The sequence below is a fragment of the Schistocerca gregaria genome, chromosome 1 (genome assembly GCF_023897955.1).
Source record: "Schistocerca gregaria isolate iqSchGreg1 chromosome 1, iqSchGreg1.2, whole genome shotgun sequence".
In the NCBI taxonomy this organism is placed as follows: domain Eukaryota; kingdom Metazoa; phylum Arthropoda; class Insecta; order Orthoptera; family Acrididae; genus Schistocerca; species Schistocerca gregaria.
Window position 1 is genome coordinate 2,893,050 of NC_064920.1, and position 20,608 is coordinate 2,913,657.

General features: G+C 44.4%; 1 protein-coding gene across 1 annotated transcript in view; it reads left to right on the top strand.

Moving 5' to 3' along the window:
• Positions 1-845: 845 nt before the first annotated feature.
• Positions 846-20,608, top strand: part of LOC126320178 (cytochrome P450 315a1, mitochondrial) — a 135,060-nt gene continuing 115,297 nt past the window's right edge. Inside the window, exon 1 of the mRNA XM_049993763.1 lies at positions 846-1,284. Coding sequence (XP_049849720.1) covers positions 926-1,284 — 359 coding nt within the window. The 5' untranslated portion in view covers positions 846-925. The remainder of the gene's footprint in view (positions 1,285-20,608) is intronic.

The window sequence follows — 20,608 nt, forward strand, 5'->3', positions numbered from 1 at the left end:
GTGAACCAGAATTTATGGGTAGCATAATTTGGTCGGATGAAGCCCAGTTCACTCAATGGAACTGTCAATAGGCACAATTGTGTGTACTGGGCTGAAGATAATCCTCACATTACAGTTGAAAAGCCTGTGAATTTGCCTGGTGTAAATGTGTGGTGTGGTCTGTCTGCAAGGGGACTCATTGGCCCTTTCCGCTTTGAAGGTAGTGTTACTGGAGAAACGTACCTAACAAGGCTTGCTGACTCCATATTCCCTGCCATTCGTGCATTATACGGTAATGATGAGTTTTATTTCCAACAAGATAGAGACGTACGAGCATACCTGGATCACAATGTGCCAGGCCAGTGGATAGGACGCAGGGGACCAATTGAGTTAGCTGCACGCTCTCCAGGCCTCACGCCGCTGGATTTCTTCTTATGGGGCACAGTAGAAGTTGAGGTGTACAAACGTAAATTACGTAACCTGGACACAAATTGTAATGAGATTCAGGGGGTGTGCGCAGAAATCTCATTGGTCACTTTGGTTCGATGTACGGAATCAGTGGTAACTCGTACTCAGAAATGGATTGATGCTGAAGGCCACCAGTTTGAACATTAATCTCATTTGGAAAGTACATTTGTTTTTCCAATTGGGCACTAAGCTTTCCATTTGCAAAAATTTATCATTGTAGAACGGAAAATAAATTTTCTATGGCGCTTCAAAGTGTGTGTACATTTTTTGACGCACCCTGTAGTTATCCTACGCGGTGTATGAATACTTTTGCCCACGACCAGACGCAGACGCAGGACGTCAGCGCCCGCGGCTGCCGGCCGCGTTCGGCGCGCGGCCGCCAGGGGCGCGGCGGTCGGCCCCCGGCCGGCAGGGTCCTCCGGGGCGTCGTCGGCGGCGGCGGCAGACGCAGCCCGCCGGTCCGGCGCTCGCCTTCGCCATGTGGAGCCGTGTGCGCGTGTGGTGTCGCGGTTCGTCGTGGGCGGCGCGCGCGCTGCCCCGCCAGCAGCTGCCGCCCCCGCCGCCGTCGCCTCGCGGCCTGCCGCTCCTCGGCACCACGCTGGACCTGCTGGCCGCCGGCGCCGCCCCCCGCCTGCACCGCTACGTCGACCGCCGGCACCGCGAGCTGGGGCCCGTCTTCCGGGAATCCATAGGGCCCGTCGACGCCGTCTTCGTCGCCGACGCCAACGAGATGCGGCGGGTCTTCTCCGTCGAGGGGCGCTACCCCGCCCACATCGTGCCCGAGTCCTGGCTGCTCTACAACGAGGTCTACGGCTACAAGCGGGGGCTCTTCTTCATGTAAGTCCCGCGCGCACCACTGCCACACTCTCACTTCGTTGAGGACGTACTTTGTAGCAATAAGTAAGCAATTCACAGCATCTGCTTAGCCATTATCTTCAATTTATCTATCCATTTGTTTATTTGTTTTTACTCAATAACAACTTAGGTACGCACAAGGGTTTGAGGACCTGAATAAACTGGAGGAAGTTAATCACACTGCCTTACATAAATTTTATCTGCAGATAAAAATTGCACGAATACGTAAACACCGGCTGGCAATTTAAAAGCACTTGCAAATTTATCTAACATTTCTTTCGTAAAAACACGGGCAAAAAAAAAAAGAATACATCACAGAAATTTGCTCTACAATAGAAGACATTATAATACTGCGTCTCGATAATTTTAAAAATGTAAAGTAATCAATGTTATGTAATCAATATGATATTCACTATTATAGATAGAGACAGAGATAGAGTGTGTGTGTGCGTGTGCGCGTGCGCGCGCGCGCGCGTGTGTGTGTGTGTGTGTGTGTGTGTGTGTTTTAGGGGCTCTCAATGACGAGATTACCAGCGTCTTTACCAAATTAGTAGAAATAAATGTGTTTGAAGTGGAAAAAAAAGTGACAAAAGAGATAAAAATCAATCTCAGATGAAATCACACCCATTCCATCCAGTCTCACTCATGAACTCATGCAGCATGACACTAGCTCACAGCATGGAAGGTACCGCTAAAAGTATTCACATGTTTTAAAATTATCAAATGAAACGACAAGTTTACTGTTACCAGTCACTGTTCATTTACCTCCACGACGCGTCTCAAAGGTGGATATCCATTTGTTAGTCTGACGTATGCGTTTGTTGTGTTACGAGTCTTGGAGGAACTTGAGGCCGTCTCTGTTTACAAAAGATGACGGTATACAAGCGATGTGTTACGACAGTGAAACGAACTTGTGACCACTGGAGACAGTGCCACAACCAGCCGGAGTGGCCGAGCGGTTCTCGGAGCTTCAGTTTGGAACCGCGCGACCGCTACAGTCGCAGGTTCGAATCCTGCCTCGGACATGGATGTATGTGATGTCCTTAGGTTAGTTAGGTTTAAGTACTTTTAAGTTCTAGGGGACTGACGACCTCAGATCTTAATTCCCATAGTGCTCAGAGCCATTTGACCCATTTTGAACAGTGCCACAAGTTTCTCCAAAAATCTTAACACATCAGAAACATATGTCATACTAACAAATGTATATCGACCTCATGATGAAGGTTTAAACCTTTGAAACGTGTCTTGCAGATAAAGTGGTAACAGTAAACTTGTTTCATTTGATATGAATATTAGTCGCGGTAATGCCTAATCTAAAACGTTCGCATTTAATGTTCTAAAACTATTGAGAAAAACTAAGGAGCCGAGCGAGGTGGCTTAGTTGTTAGCACACTGAACTCGCATTCGGGAGAACGCCGGTTCAAACCCGAGTCCGGACATACTGAATTAGGTTTTCCGTGATCTCCGTAAATCGCTTCAGTTTAACGTCGGAATGGTTGTACTGAAAGGGCACTGCCGATTTCCTTCCGTCTCTTTCCCTAATCCGATGTTACGGATAACTTCGCTGTTTGGCACTCTCCCCCTTATCAACCAACCAACCAAAACTAAGGAAGACGAGAGCAAAAGTAAAGTAGATTTGCAGGAATATATGGCTGGGTGATCACTCGCCAAAAACATGGGTGAGCCAGCACCCCTCACAGCACATTCAAAACGTCGCCATAAAATCTTAAGGAAGAAATCGTTGCATTCACAAAATTTTAAATGTCATATTACAGTAGTTTGATTTCCAGCTAAAATAGATGTCAAATCTGTCACTAAAAGTCATCTACATTTGCAGAGTTTGCCAGGAGGAATGTTGAAATGGATTTGACACGAACAATAATTCGAAGGCAAAAACTCTAGTGAACATGTTTTCTCAAATGCATACCGCAAGGGCTATAAGAGCGATTCTGTGAAACAAACGTCTTCTACTGTCAGCTGTTTTTTTCCATATGTTGGGTGGGGGCAATATCGTCCATACAAGAAAAAACTGCCTATAAACAAGGGCTTATTTTAAAAGCCATCAGCACTTGTTCAGGAGAAGAGATATCTTTCATAATAGCGAAGAATAACCAGTGTCCATAGCTTGTGAGGTATGCACTTCAGAGTCTCGGTGTTTAGTAGAGATATTTTTCTTCTTTTGCTGAGTAGTACCATCACGCATAACACGGAAACTAAAGAGCTTGCAATACGACAGACTTTTTCACAGTAGCGAAGATGAAGAAGTGCTCATAGATGTTAAGGCATGCATCTTACAGCCCATGCCTAATAGTCTTTTTGGCTTCGAACCATCATTTGCATCATGTCCCTGTGTATTGATCATTCCTCCTAGGACACCCTGTATCCTCCTTAAACTACGTTACGATGTGTGGCGCAGGGTACTTTGTCAATTCTCCCCTTTTCCTGTTTCAGCTTCCCAGGAAGAACGAACGTTGATAAGCCTCTGTGCGAAATCGAATCTCTGTAATTTTACCTTCACCGTCTCTTGACTAGATATATAGTAAACAACACTGTGATGCTGTACGCATCTGCGTGACGTTTTCGCGCTTGCTAAAGGAACCCGTAACGAAACGCGCTGCTCTTCTTTCTGTTTTCCGTTTCCTCTTCCATCCCTATCTGGTACGCAGTATTAAAATATTGTTTTACCAAAGGCCTTATAAACTACATCGTATACGGCTGAATTCTTCCAGTGAATCCGCTTTACCTGCAGGTAGCTTTACGTCGTCTTGCCATTTCAAATCGTCCCCTTGGATACCTCCTAGGTGTACCTGCTTTCCGCGAATGTCCTGCACACGTGTACACACACAGTAATCGGTCTTTCTGTCCGCAGTACGTTACAGTTGTTTATGTTGAGGCTTAACTGATAATCCCTGCACCAAGCGTCAATTCTCTCAAGTTTTCCTCCATTTCCTAGCGTCGCAACTTCACTGTATGCAACAGCATCATCCGCGAAATGCCTTGTTGAACTTCAGACATTGTCTACTACGTCATTTACATTTATACTCTGAAAAGTAATGACTCCCAAAACTCCCTCCAGCGACGCCGGAGGTACTTATTCAAGATTTATCTCCGTTGAGAGTGACATGCTGTCTTGTAGAATGAAATTTTCACTCTGCAGCGAAGTGTGCGCCATAATGAAACTTCATGACAGATTAAAACTGTGTGCCGGACCGAGACTCGAACTCGGGACGTTTGCTTTTGGCGGGCAAGTGCTCTACCATTGGGCCACGCAAGCACGACTCCCTCCGGTACATCTTCTACCTTGAAAACTGACAGAGCACTTCCCCGAGAAAGGCAAAGGTCCCGAGTTGGAGTCTCGGTCCGGCACACAGTTTTAATCTGCCATGAAGTTTCATGCTGTCTTCTGTTTGCTAAAAACTCTTCAATCAAATCACACTGCTGGTCTGATGATCGCTACCGTCATAGTTGGTTCGTCAGGCGCCACTGCGGGACTGTATCGCTTTGGGAGAAGTCAAGGAACACCGCATCAACCTGAGGGCGGTATCTGTTACTTTCTACGTCTCGCGGACGAACATATCGAGCTGGGCTTCACACGATCGTCGTTTTCGGAATCTGTGATTATTCTTATGCAGGGTATTTGCGTAAGAGGGCGCAAAAATGTAACAGCACATACAGAATACTGCATACGATTTCAGAAAGAGACTCTGCGGTTGGATAAGTCAGCTTATGGAGATATGGAAGTAAACTTGTCTATCGCTTTGCCTAGCATTGCTGTTTTCCTGCTTATTTACAACTAACATGCGCACAAGCTTACACGCTTATTTATGTGCACGCTCTTCATTTCCTGCAAGGAAACAAGGAGGACGAACAGCCCGATTACCAGGAAGTCAGGGATCTGTGGCATCGCATCTGCTTTGTCCCTCGACAGAACGGGCTACGCATCAGCGACAGACCCATTCAATACTCAGTGCATTTCAAAAACGTACTGTGCAATACGATGGAGCAGTACTAGTATAGTATAGGGGAATTCCTATTCCATCGCTTGAGAGGTCACCTGACCTGAATCTCCGTGATTATTTCCTACGGAAATATCTAAAGTCACTTTTGTATGAGTCCCAGTGGATACAGAAATGAATTAGGTGCCAGAATTGTAATTGCCAGAGATATTTGTTAGGGTGCGTTAGTATCTTTTTCGCTGACGTCATGCTTACAATGAGGTCGATGGCCGTCAGTTTCAGTACATTTTGTAATATGTGGCAGAAATGGTATGTTCATTGCGTCAGTGATGGCGTTTGCAGTTAACTAATGTAAATAAAAAGTACACAGGATCGTTATTTTATTCCTGTTATCTCCTTAAGCTCGCATATCCGACCCTAGCGTCCCTGCCTCAAATTGTTCAGTGGAGCTTCCTCTATGTCTTGTTAAATGTTTGCACGCTCCTACAGAAACACCCTATATAGGAGATTTTCGGTCTCCAAAATTCGAAAACAGATCGAAGTAAGGTCTAAAATTTTGTATGGTTGTTCGACGACACCTCTTGAAGACGGGAATGACCTGCTCTTTTTTGTGTCGTTAGGAACGCTTCGCAACTCCGGAGACTTGAAGTACACTGCTATTGTTGATCTTTCTTCCTACCAAGTTGGAAGAAATACGTATGATTGGAAGAAGAGCTGCACCGTTCGTCACGAGTTTCTTTGGTCAGCATGAGAGAGTCACAGAAATGTCCGACAAATTACAGTGGAGACCTAATAAGTAAGACGTGTGTTGCAGAGCACCTTATTCACGGTGGTGAATTTAGGAAAAAAATTGGGCAGGTATAGAATGACAACATCAGTCTTTCCCCCAAATATCATCCGTAAATCGTATAGAGTGATGGCGAATGGTGATAGTCGTATACTAATACAAGGTTTCAGAAGGCGACTGTGTGAAAAGTACAAGACACATAGAAAATAGACCGATAGTAGGGCGTAGAGTATCGCCCAAAGTTTCTACTAACAATACGTGTGCTCAGTACAAATACTGTGTGTGACGTGGGAAACGTCAATACGTGCTTCGAATTCACTGAAGTCGCTGGCACAAACTGCCTGGTTAGGCGCGACCGCTGCCCGCTTAGGAACGTTGTACACTGGGATGCCTATGCACAGGCGCGAACTAATTCAATGGCACAATACGGAGCGGCCAGTTTGTCTTCCTGATCTGACGCGGCCGCTCCGTAGCGTAAATACTCCACGGCGCCTATTATGTGTCGACATTTGGAGAGGTGCTCTGTCCACTGTCTTTTTCAGTGTGCCTTGCAGTTTTCACGCAGCCGACTTTCGAACCTCCTGAGGTACTTTGAAGTAACCCTACATGCATGCACCCTCTGCCACACACAGTGTAGTCGATTTCACAGTACTGGTGTAGCGCACACGAGTCACGGTGAGTCGTGCCACGTATCTCACGAGGGAAGTGCGTGAACTCGAACTCTGGGAAACGCACGAAACTGTGATTAGGATGCGTCACTCGTCCCAAAAGTAGCGTGATCAACCATTCGCATGTAAAACGGCTCGTACTGCCACGGGATACATGTGAAAGATCACGTATTGAACGTCTAATAGCACAGTTTTGGTAACATTGAGAAACAAAATTTCGTTATAATAGGGTGAAAAACACCCACATTCCAGAGTCGTTGAATTTACATCTGATTGAAATAATTACAAAGACTGAACAACAAACTGTTTCCACTGACCCGATAAACGCTCCACAGCTGTTCTGTCTTCAACGTGCAGGTGTGTGATGCCAGTGAGCAGGTCCAATCGAAGAGGGACGGATCAATATACGCATTTGATTAACGCCTCTTTTCCGCATTCAACGTCACTTGCGCCTAATATGAAATGCCACACTAATTACATTTTCAAATGATGATTTTGGTATGTCAATGTCATAAGCTGCCTTTTGCTTAGCATATTGTAACATATTCTTATACACTGAGCTGTGACGGATCATAGGATACCTCCTAACCTGTTTTTGCCGAGCATAGTGTAGCTGCCCGATGTGAGGCAGCAAAGTCGTTGGAGGTCCCCTAAAGAAATATTCAGCCACATTGCCTCTATATCCCTCCAAAATTGCAAAAGAGTTGCCGCTGCAGGATGTTGTGCACCAACTTGTCTCTCGATTACGCACCATAAATGTTCGATGGGATTCATGTCTGGCGTTCTGTGTGCCCATATCACTTGCTTGAACTGTCTAGATTGTTCTTCAAAGCAATCGTGAACAGCTGTGGCCCGGTGCCATTACATCGTTGTCTGGGAACGTGAACTCCGTGAATGGCTGAAAATGGTGTCCAAGTAGTCGAACATAACCATTTCCAGTCAATAATCGAATCAGTTGGACTAGAGAACCAAATACATTCCTTGGAAACATTGGTCTTACAATTACGGAGGTACCACCAGCTTGCGCAGTGGCTTGTTGACAACTTCAATCCATGGCTCTCTTGGGTGTGCGCCACACTCGAACCCTACCATGCGCTCTTACCAACTGAAATCGGAACTCATCTGACCAGGATACGGTTTTCCAATCGACTAGGGTCGAACCTGTGTGGTCAAGAGCCCAGGAGAGGCAGTGCAGGCGATGCCGAAGGGACTCGCAAAGGTCATCTGCTACCGTAGCCCATTAACGCCAAATGTCACCGCACTGTCCTAAGGGATACGTTCGCCGTATGTCCCACATTGCTTGTCTGTTAGTACTGACGACTCTAAGCAACGGCCATCCTGATTTAGGTTTTCCATGATTTCCCTAAATCGCTCGAGGCAAGTGCCGGGACGGTTCCTTTGAAAGAGCACGGCCGACTTCCTTCCCCGTCCTTCCCTAACCCGATGAGACCGACGACCTCGCTGCTCTCGGTCGTTAAGTGAAGGCCGCCGGCCACTGCGTTGTCCGTGGCCACAGATAACACCTAAAATTTGGTTTTCTCGGCACACTCTTGACGCTAAGCATCTCAAAATGTTGAAAGCCTGACGATTTCCGAAATGGAATGTCCCGTGCGACTAACTACAATTACCACTGCGCGTTCAAAGACTGTTAATTCCCGTCGTGCTACCATAATTACGTAGAAAATCTTTTCGCATGAATCCCCCGGGTACAAATGGCAGCTCCGTCAATGCGCTGCTCTTGTATACCCCGTGCACGGGATGCTACCGCCATCTGTATGTGTGCGTATCACTACTACATGAGTTTTGTCTTCTCTCTGTACTTCGGTGCAGAGTGTTGATTGTACACCATAGACTGAAGTCTGATTATGAAACGGCAGTTGAGTAACTTTACCTGTGTTTTTTTTCACATTCTAGTCTTAGAACGCCCACGGTCCTTGTCTTTTTTGAAGAAGTACACATCAACAGGTAGGCAATACTTTGTTATCTTCTGTTTTTGATCATACGCTATCGACATTTTGTGTCTTCGCGTTACCGAAAGTCCTCTCTTATCCGTTGAATGGATAATCCTTCAAATTTCTCCCTTGGGAACACGTACGATTTCTTTTTTATTTTTATTTATTTATTTATCGATTTTTGGTCGCGGATGGCTCATACTACTATTTTTGCGCTGACCGACTTCAATACCGAGCACATTTTGGAGCCCCGATGAGCAGCGGAGAGGCGTCTGGAGACGCCCCGAATAGCGGTAGGACACCAGCCTGGCCGTCGCTCGCCTCAAGACCCGACAACCTGGACTGATGGTCTGGGATGCCGTTTCATTTCATAGGAGGATCCCTTTGATGTCATTCGCGGCACTCTTACAGAACAGCGGTTCGACCACGATATCCTACTTCCCATTTTGTTGGCCCTCATACGAAACCACCCTGGGCGTACATTTCATGAAGACAACACGTCGACAGTTTCTGCCGCTTATCTTCGGGTTTGCCAGACGTTACCTTGGCCAGTAAGGTCGCCGGATCTCTCCCCAGTGGAGAACGTTTGGAGCGCTGTGGACAGTATCCACCAACCAGCTGGAGACGTTGGCGATCTAACGCGCCAGTTGGACAGAATATGGCACGGTATCCCTCAGGAGGACATGCAGCAACTCTATAACTCTATCAATCAATGCTAAGCCGAATAACAGATTGCATAAGGGCTAGAGATGGACCAACGCGCAATGACTTGCTCAGTTTGTGCAGCTCATTCTCTGGAACAAATCACTCAGTTTTTATGGAGTTTTAATCATTTATATATATCTGCATCTACATGTCTACATCTACATGGATAGTCTGCAAATCACATTCAAGTGCCTGGCAGAGAGTTCATCGAACCACTTTCACAATTCTCTATTATTCCAATCTCGTATAGCGCGCGGAAATAATGAACACCTATATCTTTCCGTACGAGCTCTGATTTCCCTTATTTTATCGTGGTGATAGTTCCTTCCTATGTAAGTCGGTGTCAACAAAATATTTTCGCATTCGGAGGAGAAGGTTGGTGATTGGAATTTTGTGAGAAGATTCCGTCGCAACGAAAAACATCTACCTTTAATGATTTCCAGCCGAAATCCTGTATCATTTCTGTGACACTCTCTCCCATATTTCGCGATGGTACAAAACGTGCTGCGTTCCTTTGAATTTTTTCGATGTACTCCGTCAGACCTACCTGGTAAGGATCCCACACCGCGCAGCAGTATTCTAAAACAGGACGGACAAGCGTAGTGTAGGCAATCTCCTCAGTAGGTCTGTTACATTTTCTAAGTGTCCTGCCAATAAATCGCAGTCTTTGGTTAGTCTTCTCCGCAACATTTTATGTGTGTTCCTTCCATTTTAATTTGTTCGTAATTGTAAACCTACATACTTAGTTGAATTTGCGGCTTTTAGATTAGACTGATTTGTAGTGTTTAGAGTGATTTATAGTGTAACCGAAGTGTAACGAATTCCTTTTAGACCTCATGTGGATGAACTCACACTTTGCGTTATTTAGGGTCAATTGCCACTTTTCGCACCATTCAGGTATCTTTCTCAAATCGTTTTGCAGTTTGTTTTGATCTTCTGATGATTTTATTTGTCGATAAACGACAGCGTCATCTGTAAACGACCGAAGACGTCTGCTCAGATGGTCCCCCAAATCGTTTATATAGATAAGGAACAGACACGGCCTGTAACACCACCTTTGAAAAAGCCAGGAATCACTTCCGTTTTACTCGATGACTTTTCGTCAATTACTACGAACTGTGACCTCTCTGTCAGGAAATCACAAATCCAGTCACATAACTGAAACGATATTCCATAAGCACTCAATTTCACTACGAGCCGCTTGTGTGGTACAGTGTCAAAAGCCTCCCGGAAATCCAGAAATACGGAATTGATCTGAAATCCCTTGTCAATAGCACTCAACACTTCATGTGAATAAAGAGCTAGTTGTGTTTCACAGGAACCCATGTTGACTGTGTGAATAGACCTTTTTCTTCGAGGTAATGCATAATGTTAGAACACAATATATGTTCTAGAAGCCTGCTGCATATCGACGCCTTTAATTTAGTGGATTAGTCCTACTACCTTTCTTGAATATTTGCTGTCTTTGGGTACGGATCTTTCGGCGAGCGAACGGTTGTGTATGGTTCTTAAGTATGGCGCTACTGCATCACCATACTCCGAAAGGAACCTAATTGTTATACAGTCTGGACCAGAAGACTTGTTTTTATTATGTGATTTAAGTTGCTTCACTACTCCGTGGATGTTTACTTCTACGTTACTCATGTTGGCAGCTGTTCTCGATTCGAGTTCTGGAATTTTTCCTTCGTCTTCTTTTGTATATGTGCTTACGAAATTATAATTTAAATCATTTGTACATGTACAGGACATTTACCGATTTGCGTCCCGTTTGGATAATTCCTTCGTGGTGTGTCGTTTTATTTATTTATTTATTATTAGAGCATATATATATATATATTGTTTATTATTTTTTTAGAGTATTTTCGTGTTAGTTATTAGAAGAGGTAATTTATCCTCCCAGCACAATTTGATTTTCTGCACCGGCAAAGCACGATAATCAGACTTTCTCGACACTTGCCGACGGAAGATAAACTGTAGCTAATGAGAAATAACATTTTGACATTTTCTTCCCTTGTTCTTGACTTACATCGATTTTTTTCGTAGCCGTCTCTGTAAGACGTACATTAATTTAGCTTACTGACGTTCCTAATATCCGGTGACTGTGAACTAGTGCTAAATACGAATAAAGAGATCTGCATTTCGGCCCTCAGTCACTCGTGGGAGTTTTATCCGTCACCTACCGTTTATGTCAAATCTGGAAATGTTTGTTGATGTGAAAAGTGTACAGTTTCACCGTAATTCAGAGTCCTCGTATGGACTGTAGGTTCCCCTAAAACTGGATTGGTAAGTCAGTTCAAACGAGAGCATACTAGATGCTAGTAATGCTGCGCAGTGTTCAAAATAAGCTTATGGTTTGTAAGAGTTTCAATCGATACAGTATGTATCCTAACAACTATGTAACTACTTGTTCCCGTACACACTTTTCTCGGTGTTCCTGACGGCTTCTAAACCTCGTATTTTATTTCAGACAAGACGCCCCTTGAATACCGAAATATATTTGAAAATGAAGCAGATCGCGTAAATACTGTAAGTGAAATGCAACTCTGATACACATCGTATAATGTGAAGACAACTTTCAGCGTAAAACGTCTACATTAAAGTACGGTAGAGTAGCAGGGCCAGTTCCGTCGCAGGTTCCGGACATAGGTTGGCGGTGACTGGGGGACGGCTTTGCGGCGTTGAATGAACAGCTGACTGACTTTCCGGAGTTAACGGCCTTTCATGCGCGCCTGCGCCGAGAAGAGAAAGGGTGGTGTTTACGGAAGTGATTTGGCGAGTCTTAACTGGCGGAGTTCTGCAGTTGTTTACTACATCGCTGTCGAGCGATACCAGCTGGACGTCAAAGAAGGAATTGTGTCGCCTCCGCCAATGGAGTGGGGGGAAAAACTTGTGCGACTCATTCCTTCTCATATCGATGCTTTGACGGGAAACGTGTCTCTTTTCGGCGCCGTAGTGTACGTCTATCCGTTCTCAACGGGCGCTACGATATTTGAAACTAATTTGTGTCTTTTTATCTTGAAAAATATAAAACATACAAAAATACGTCTTGCACCAATTTGGAGATGAATAACGTGGTATCAATCGTGACTTTCTCTGACGGTACGTTTCGGTCAAACTGTCCGTCTTGTTTTACACGTTATTTGCTACGTCGTATTAGAGAAATAGTTGTGGCTAATAAACTTATTGGCAATTTTCGTGACTGATATTTCGTCCTCTGTAAAGCAACCTCTGTGAAATCTGTCAATTAAAATTCTTTGAGCTACGACGCTAAGGAGAAACACCGTTGTGGTTCTTTAGCTATTCCTCAGGAGTAATTCGTGACGAAATAGGTTACAAGCGAACAGTAATTCTGCAAGCGCCTGCATTGTCATCATCAGATGAGTTATGGCGTCGTACGGGTCGTTTGCCGAAATATTGCGTCGGACACTGCCTCAGGCCGTCCACGCGTGAATTTTTTCGTCAAAAACAAAATCCGTGTAGAATTTCCAGAATCATCGAGATGCTGATTTTTGAAAGGCGAAAGTGGAGGTCTCTGAAAGCGTCTCAAACTGGGCAGACAGGCGTCTGATGACGGCAGTGCTACCGTATTCCGTAGCGACTGCGCAGGAGTGCTGTGCAGCGAGCACTTGAAATCCCGGTGACGTAGGCGCTGTTTGGTCGAGAACGCATACGGACTGATTCCCAGAGGAGCTCAGACCCTGAGCGGAAGCGGATCCGAGCCGGAATTAATAGTTCACATAACCGCTTCTCGTCAGCTGTGGAATTTCGATGATCAAGTGCGAGCACTCACAAGTAGGCCTACTTAAGCACGAGGTTTAGGATGAATTGTTGGATTCAGCAGAAGATGTGCGTGGTGAAATAATACCTAAAGTGGGTTCAAGCCGTTCACTACTAAAAATCGTTGCATTTCTTCTATTTGAATTCCAGGTGATGATACACGATTTGTAGTTGTTTGCGAATTGCATCACTGCCGCTGGTTATCCTTAGCAATAGATTTTATATATGTACATATGGGGTGTTTCCAATGTGATGGTCAATAGTATGGTCAATATTCACGGATATGACAGGAATGATCATTGGAAATAGAAATAACAAATAAACAGGAGCTCTAAAACGTATATCTTAAGAGCTAAGAGCAATTTTCAATCTTCGATACTGTGAAACAAATCTCTTCTGTTGTAAACTCTTTTCTTTCCGTATTTTGGGATGTGGTGCTACGGATAAAAACAAGAAAAAAATGTGGAGTAAACATGTACTCTAAAATGTACTCCTTAAAACTTATGAGTACTTGTTCAGTAGAAGAGTTGTGTTTCAGAGTAGCGAGGGTGAAAAAGTATGACTATAGAGGTCAGTCTTACGCCAAGCTCAGTCGTTGCAGATCCTTCAAACTAAGAGCAAACGCGCAATCAAGCGCCGATATGTCTCGTCGACGTCCAAGGACGCAATATCAGCATGTGAGTGAGTTCCAACGGGGCTGAAAGATAGGTCCCCGGAAAACAGTTTTGTGTAGGCCGCTGCGGTTATAGAGCACGGTGTTACGACAGTGAACCGTGTGTGAAACCAGTGGATAGGAGAGGGTGGTATATAGCAACGAGCGCGTACTGGACCACGCAGTATGTGGCTACAGTGCAGGACGACCGATATGTTATTCGGATGGCCGTAACCGACAGAACAGCTGCGTTCGAAGTGTTGGCTAAACTCGTAACAGTGGAACGGGGTATAGGAGATGAGATACTGGCAGAAGTAAAGCTGCGAAGACGGGGCGTGAGTCGTGCTTGGGTACCTCAGTTGGTAGAGCACTTGCCCGCGAAAGGCAAAGGTCCCGAGTTCGAGTCTCGGTCCGGCCCACAGTTTTAATCTGCCAGGAAGTTTCATATCAGCGCACACTCCGCTGCAGAGTGAAAATCCCATACCATCAACAGAGGTTGCTCCAGTGAAGAGGAGGCTGATGTGCACTGTTTGTATTGCACAGCGAATAGCAGTGCCCTTGAGGCTGCGATGGTGTATGTAACTTTTCCTCTCAGCACGCAGCCCGACAGGCGTACATTTAGCCGGTTACATCAGCGCCTTAAAGAGCTTGGGAGTTTCGCACACCATGTACGAGAAGGTCGACCCAGATTCATAACACCCGATGTTGAGGAAAGGGTGTTACGCATTGTACACGGACGTCCGAGTTCTTCAACAAGGAGGATTGCTACCCAGCTGCGTGTCCTGAGGTAGGCAGTGTGTGGCGGATTTTACATTGGCAAGTCCATATCATCTAGGGCGTCTGAGAGCCCTCAACAATGCAGACTTCCCTCCTAGAGATAATTTCTGCCAATGGGTGGAACAACAGTGTATCCTGAATGCCCTGTTTGTAAGCAGTATTCTGTTCACGGATGAGGCTGGATTTGCCCGTGACGGTATTTTTAACTACCATAACGTCACATTTGGTCGATGTCAGTCCTAATGCAACACACGTATCACGAGACCAGCAGCGTATTTCGTTGAACGTCTGGGCAGGACTGCTCTAGGACCGCATAATTGGACCACACTTCCTACCACAGAGGCTAACCGAACAGCAGTACAAGCTGTTTCTGCGGAGTGCACGTCCAGATGTACATGATGGTGTCCCACTGAACCAAGCCTGAACATGTGGTTCATGCATGGCGGTGCTCCAGAACATTTTGATTTACGAGTGCGCTGGCTTCTAACTCGGACGAATGGTTTACATTGATAGGTAGAGGAGAGCCTATGCCGTAGCCTCCAATGTCTCCGGATTTAAATCCCGAGGGTTTCTGTGTGTGGATTCATGTCAAATGCCTGGTCTGCGCTACCGGGATCAACTCTTTTGAAGAATTACGCTTGCAGACTAAAGCATCCTTCCATTATTTACAGAATTCCCCAGACCAGGATTCGCAACTCATTTCAGAGACGAATTCAATGTTATATTCAGACGTGTGGACGACATTTCGAACACCTACTTAAGCGTTCAGAGGTGTCACGTGTTCATCGACACTGGTAAGCCGCAACAGAAAATGTATCTTGGCAGCGCTTGATTTGTGGATCTATTTTTATTGGAACTTTTTAGGTACTTTAGGCCTGTACTTTCCATGTGTGAATTAGTGACCATCAGTTCTGAAACAACCTGTATAGTCTTCTCGAACGAGTCCCCCTTCAGCTTGTCCTATAGAGATGACCGCGTACGTGTTCGATGCTACCGTGGAGAACGCAGTCGGGCGAGACTGCATTGTAGCGGACAAACAGCAAGCGTGAAAATTTGGGACACATTGGCTACCACATGCTATCTCGCCTCCCACCTATTAAAGACAATCTGAACTGCAGCCACTTCAGCAGAGAGGTTTTAGAGGCCGAGGCACTCACTGCCCATCCTGCAGTCATCTCCACGTGCCATATTTTATCATGAGAAAGCCCAGTCGCATACGGCGAGGAATATTCCACCACGGCCTGTACGTTCGACTTATACAGGCTGGTCCATTGATAGCGACCGGGCCAAATATTTCACGAAATAAGCATCAAACGATAAAACTACAAAGCACGAAACTCGTCTACCTTGAAGGGGGAAACCAGATGGCGCTGCCATAGGCCAAACGGATTTCAACTGAGTTTTTTTAAATAGCAACCCCCCTTTTTATTACATATTCTTGTAGTACGTAAAGAAATATGAATATTTTAGTTTCACCATTTTCTTCGCTTTGTGATAGATGGTGCTGTAATAGTCACAAACGTATAAGTACGTGGTATCACGTAACATTCCGCCAGTGAGAACGCATTTGCTTTGTGATACATTACCCGTGTACAAACGGACCGTTTACCAATTGCGGAAAAGGTCGGTATCGTGTTGATGTATGGCTATTGTGATCAAAATGCCCAACGGGCGTGTGCTATGTATGCTGCTCGCTATCCTGGACGACATCATCCAATTGTCTGGACCGTTTGCCTGATAGTTACGTTATTTAAGGAAACAGGAAGTGTTCAGCCACATGTGAAACGTCAACAACGACCTGCAACAAATGATGATGCCCAAGTGGGTGTTTTAGCTGTTGTCGCGGCTAATGCGCACATCAGTAGCAGACAAATTGCGGGAGAATCGGGAATCTCTAAAACTTCGGTGTTAAGAATGCTACATCAACATCGATTGCACCCGTACCATATTTCTATGCACCAGGAATTGCATGGCGATGCCTTTGAACGTCGTGTACAGTTCTGCCACTGGGCACAAGAGAAATTACGGGACGATGACAGATTGTTTGCACGCGTCCTATTTAGCGACAACGCGTCATTCACCAACAGCGGTAACGTAAACCGTCATAATGTGCACTATTGGGCAACGGAAAATCCACGATGGCTGTGACAAGTGGAACCTCAGCGACAGTGGCGGGTTAATGTATGGTGCGGCATTATGCGAGGAAGGATAATTGGCCCCCATTTTATCGATGGCAATCTAAATGGTGCAATGTATGTTGACTTCCTACGTAATGTTCTACCGATGTTACTACAAGATGTTTCACTGCATGACAGAACGGCGAAGTACTTCCAACACGATGGATGCCCGGCATATAGCTCGCGTGCGGTTGAAGCCGTATTGAGTAGCATATTTCATGACAGGTGGATTGGTCGTCGAAGCACCATACCATGGCCCGCACGTTCACCGGGTTTGACGTCCCCGGATTTCTTTCTGCGGGGAAAGTTGAAGGATATTTGCTATTGTGATCCACCGACAACGCCTGACAACATGCGTCAGCGCATTGTCAATGTGTGTGCGAACATTGCGGAAGACAAACTACTCGCTGTTGAGAGGAACGTCGTTATTCAAACGTACCTACGTTCTGTATTTTAATTTAAAAAAGCTGCCTGTTACCAACTGTTCGTCTAAAATTGTGAACCATATGTTTGTGACTATTACAACGCCATTTATCACAAAGCGAAAAAAGTGGTCCAACTAAAACATTCATATTTCTTTATGTATTAACTATTATGTAATAAAAATAGGGGTTCCAATTTTAAAAAACGCAGTTGATATCCTTTTGACCTATGGGAGCGCCATCTAGCGAGCCAACCATAGCGCCATCTGGTTTCCTCCTTCAAGCTAGACGAGTTTCGTTCTTTGCAGTTTTTTCGTTTGACGCTTATTTCGTGAGATAACGGCCCGGTCACGATCAGTGGACCACCCTGTTTAACATGTTTGGGACATGACTGGTCGGCAACTTGTTCGTTCTGGTCCTCCTATAACCACTGTCGATGCTGTGTAGGCGCGTGTGACAATTGGATCCGACTGACCACCGTCTCATCCTCTACCGGTGGCGTCATCGGAAACGAAAGCTAGCGGTCAGCAAATCGTTCTCCCGGTCTAGGGTTTCTTGGCCTTGGAACCGTAGTTAATACGTCGGGTAGCTCCGCATTTGCCCTCACGAGGATGAATGTAGTCCATGGTAGTGCGGGGAACGAACCCGGGTCCCCCGCATGGCCGTCAGCCGTGCCGACACTCAGCTATGAAGACCGAAAAACGAAAGTCCTAATGATCTTAATTCACTTTTCCCGCTCAACAATAAACAGTTAACATTTTTTAGTATGTCCATCATTTACATTTTCCACACATTTTTGAAACCGTGATCTGGCACTGCAGGTATACTCTTTTGTCGTTTTATTGAAACTACCAGTTCTCATCAAACGACAGACCATCAGGGGGCATGAAATATCATTTTTAATGCATCAGGATGTTGTGTTTCACCAGAACTGCTAGTTTTACTTAAATTATATCCAGATACTGTGTGCGATCATAATTTTTCAAAAATAAATGTTTAATGTGAAATGCCTTCTAGCCAATTTTTACAGAAAGTCTTTGGATACCTGAAGATGGCTCTTATAGGCGGAAACCACACATCACAGGAATTATCTTTCCACTGTATTTCAAGAAGTAATTGATTATATTAACAGAATCTTCTGTCGGTTCTTGGTAGAACAACATTATAATAAATGAAAAGCACCAGTTTGCTTCTGTTCTACAATATCACTTTTATTAACCGGTTTTTCGGCTTACAAGTCCATCTTCAGACGTTTACTGAGTATTATCACCAAAGAAGTTAAATGTTAGCAGACAACATTGGAAGACAAGTAACACGCCTAGATTGAAGTAGAAACATACAGAAAGTAACATCTTTGCAATGAAATAGTAAAAACTGGACAGTACATAAATAACAATGGAGTTGACAGGAAAACCTTTAGCACAAAATAGAAATAGCATGCCTACATAACAGTTTCTATTAATAAACAAAACTAATAAAATAAAATTAGTACTAGACAAGGCTGCATCAGGAGGTATGAAACACCAATTAAAAGAAGAGACAGTTGTCAATGTAAATACAGAGTACATAAGGAATTTAAGCAATATCAATAAGATAAACAGAAATTAATAAATGCAGGAAAACGGAGGTGTTTGAGGGAACCTACAGTTTGAGAGTGTGGTGGTACTGCATTTTAACATTAACATTATAATCAAAGCAGTGGCTGTGTACCAGTTTTCAATAAATAAATGAGCAAAGTAAAATATGAACAGTATTTGATGAGACAACTACAAGGAGTGTTAAACATGGACAGTAATACAAGTACCAGTTAAAAGAAAGCCTTAACTATTGAAACTACAGTCTATGTGGAATACAAAGACAACTTCAACAAATAAAACAACTTAATGAATACAGGAAAATGGGAATATGTAGGAAGAGAGAGTGTGGGATGTACTGTACAACAAAGTACTTGATTGCGAAAGTACGAAAAGGAATGCATGCATGTTATTACTTAAATGGCAGGTGTCTTTGGTGCCAATGGTTTTTCGCAGACTTTGGGTCACACGGATATGTACATCTCATTAATTTTTTTTCCTTGGGAAAGAAAGCTACTGCGAAAAAGACGCGAAAAATAACTGCAGCAATTTCACGTGTTCTTTCTTACGATTATTATCAATTTTGAACCGACAAGTAAGATACGAAATGAAGACGCAGTAGAGAGAACAGACAAATAGTGATTATTAAGGCGAAATCATAACTGCACAGTTAGAACAGGCTGCTGTGATGATATGATAAGACGCCTAGAGTTGGCTGACGGTGTTTTGAATGTTAGAACTGCCAGGCGGCTATGCAGAGTTCAGTAGGGCGAAGGACAGAAGAGAACGCCTGGGGACTATCTAAACTAGACCATTACCGGTAACTATAAAATGAAAATGTTTTGTTTCGCTTACGATGTATTACAGTAATCTAGTACCTGTTTGGTCTTCGTCTAATAATGGTTTGGTGTTTCCAAGCCATCTGCGTTATTGCAAAGGAACACAGTTCCACGGTACGAGAATAGCGGGGGAATCTGGAATGATCCAGTAAAAGAAATTATCTCGTCACGCTCCTGATGCGGTCTGGAGAACCGCAGTAATCTAATACTGTGAAAGCCAGAGGGATGTTTCAAACCCGACCCATCGGAATACGATCTCCGTTGGGGAACCACAAAGCAAGAACCTAGTTTTCGTGGAATTCACATTTGTTTAATAAATTCAAAAAGGAAATTGGATTTCTCGTTTATGGTGCCATTAGAAACGCAGCATTTCCTGAAACGTACGGTTAGGGGTTCCTATTCAAAAAGCTGCTCCTGGCATTAGTCTTATGTTGCTTGACGAAATCAGGAAAAATGTACATCAGGTTGTCCGGACGCGGATCCTAAACCCGACCTTCCAGAATACATACATACTTCTTGGTCCAAGGCAAGACCGCTTGATTTTTTATTCCAATTACAAGTTTAGACAGAGCAGTGCTGTCATCGTCAGATTGGCACTACACTGTGTGGAAAGAAAATAAGTAAGCCGTAATCTGCGCAAGATACAACTATTTTTTGGGGTGAGCCACATTTTACAGAAGCTTTTACGTACCTTTCCGTGTGTGTTAACATACATTTGTTGTCGACATTTTGAGAACAAAGTGTAAATACATAAAGAACCTCACATGGTTTGTCCTTTATAAAACAGAGTCCTCCCAGATGGACTGTCAAATAAAAAAAAGGTAAAAATACAAAATCGATAGGTCCAGTAGAGTTAAAACTACACGCCGTGCCGACGACCTCACGTTGACTAAATTGAGGCGCCGCAGAACCCCTGTGACTTGTCGTGTGGGCATCAGGTGGCGCCATCCTATTAACCGGCGATATGTTGAAATATTTTGAAATTTGTCTCATGAAAATTTTGCACAATTTAAAAAGCAT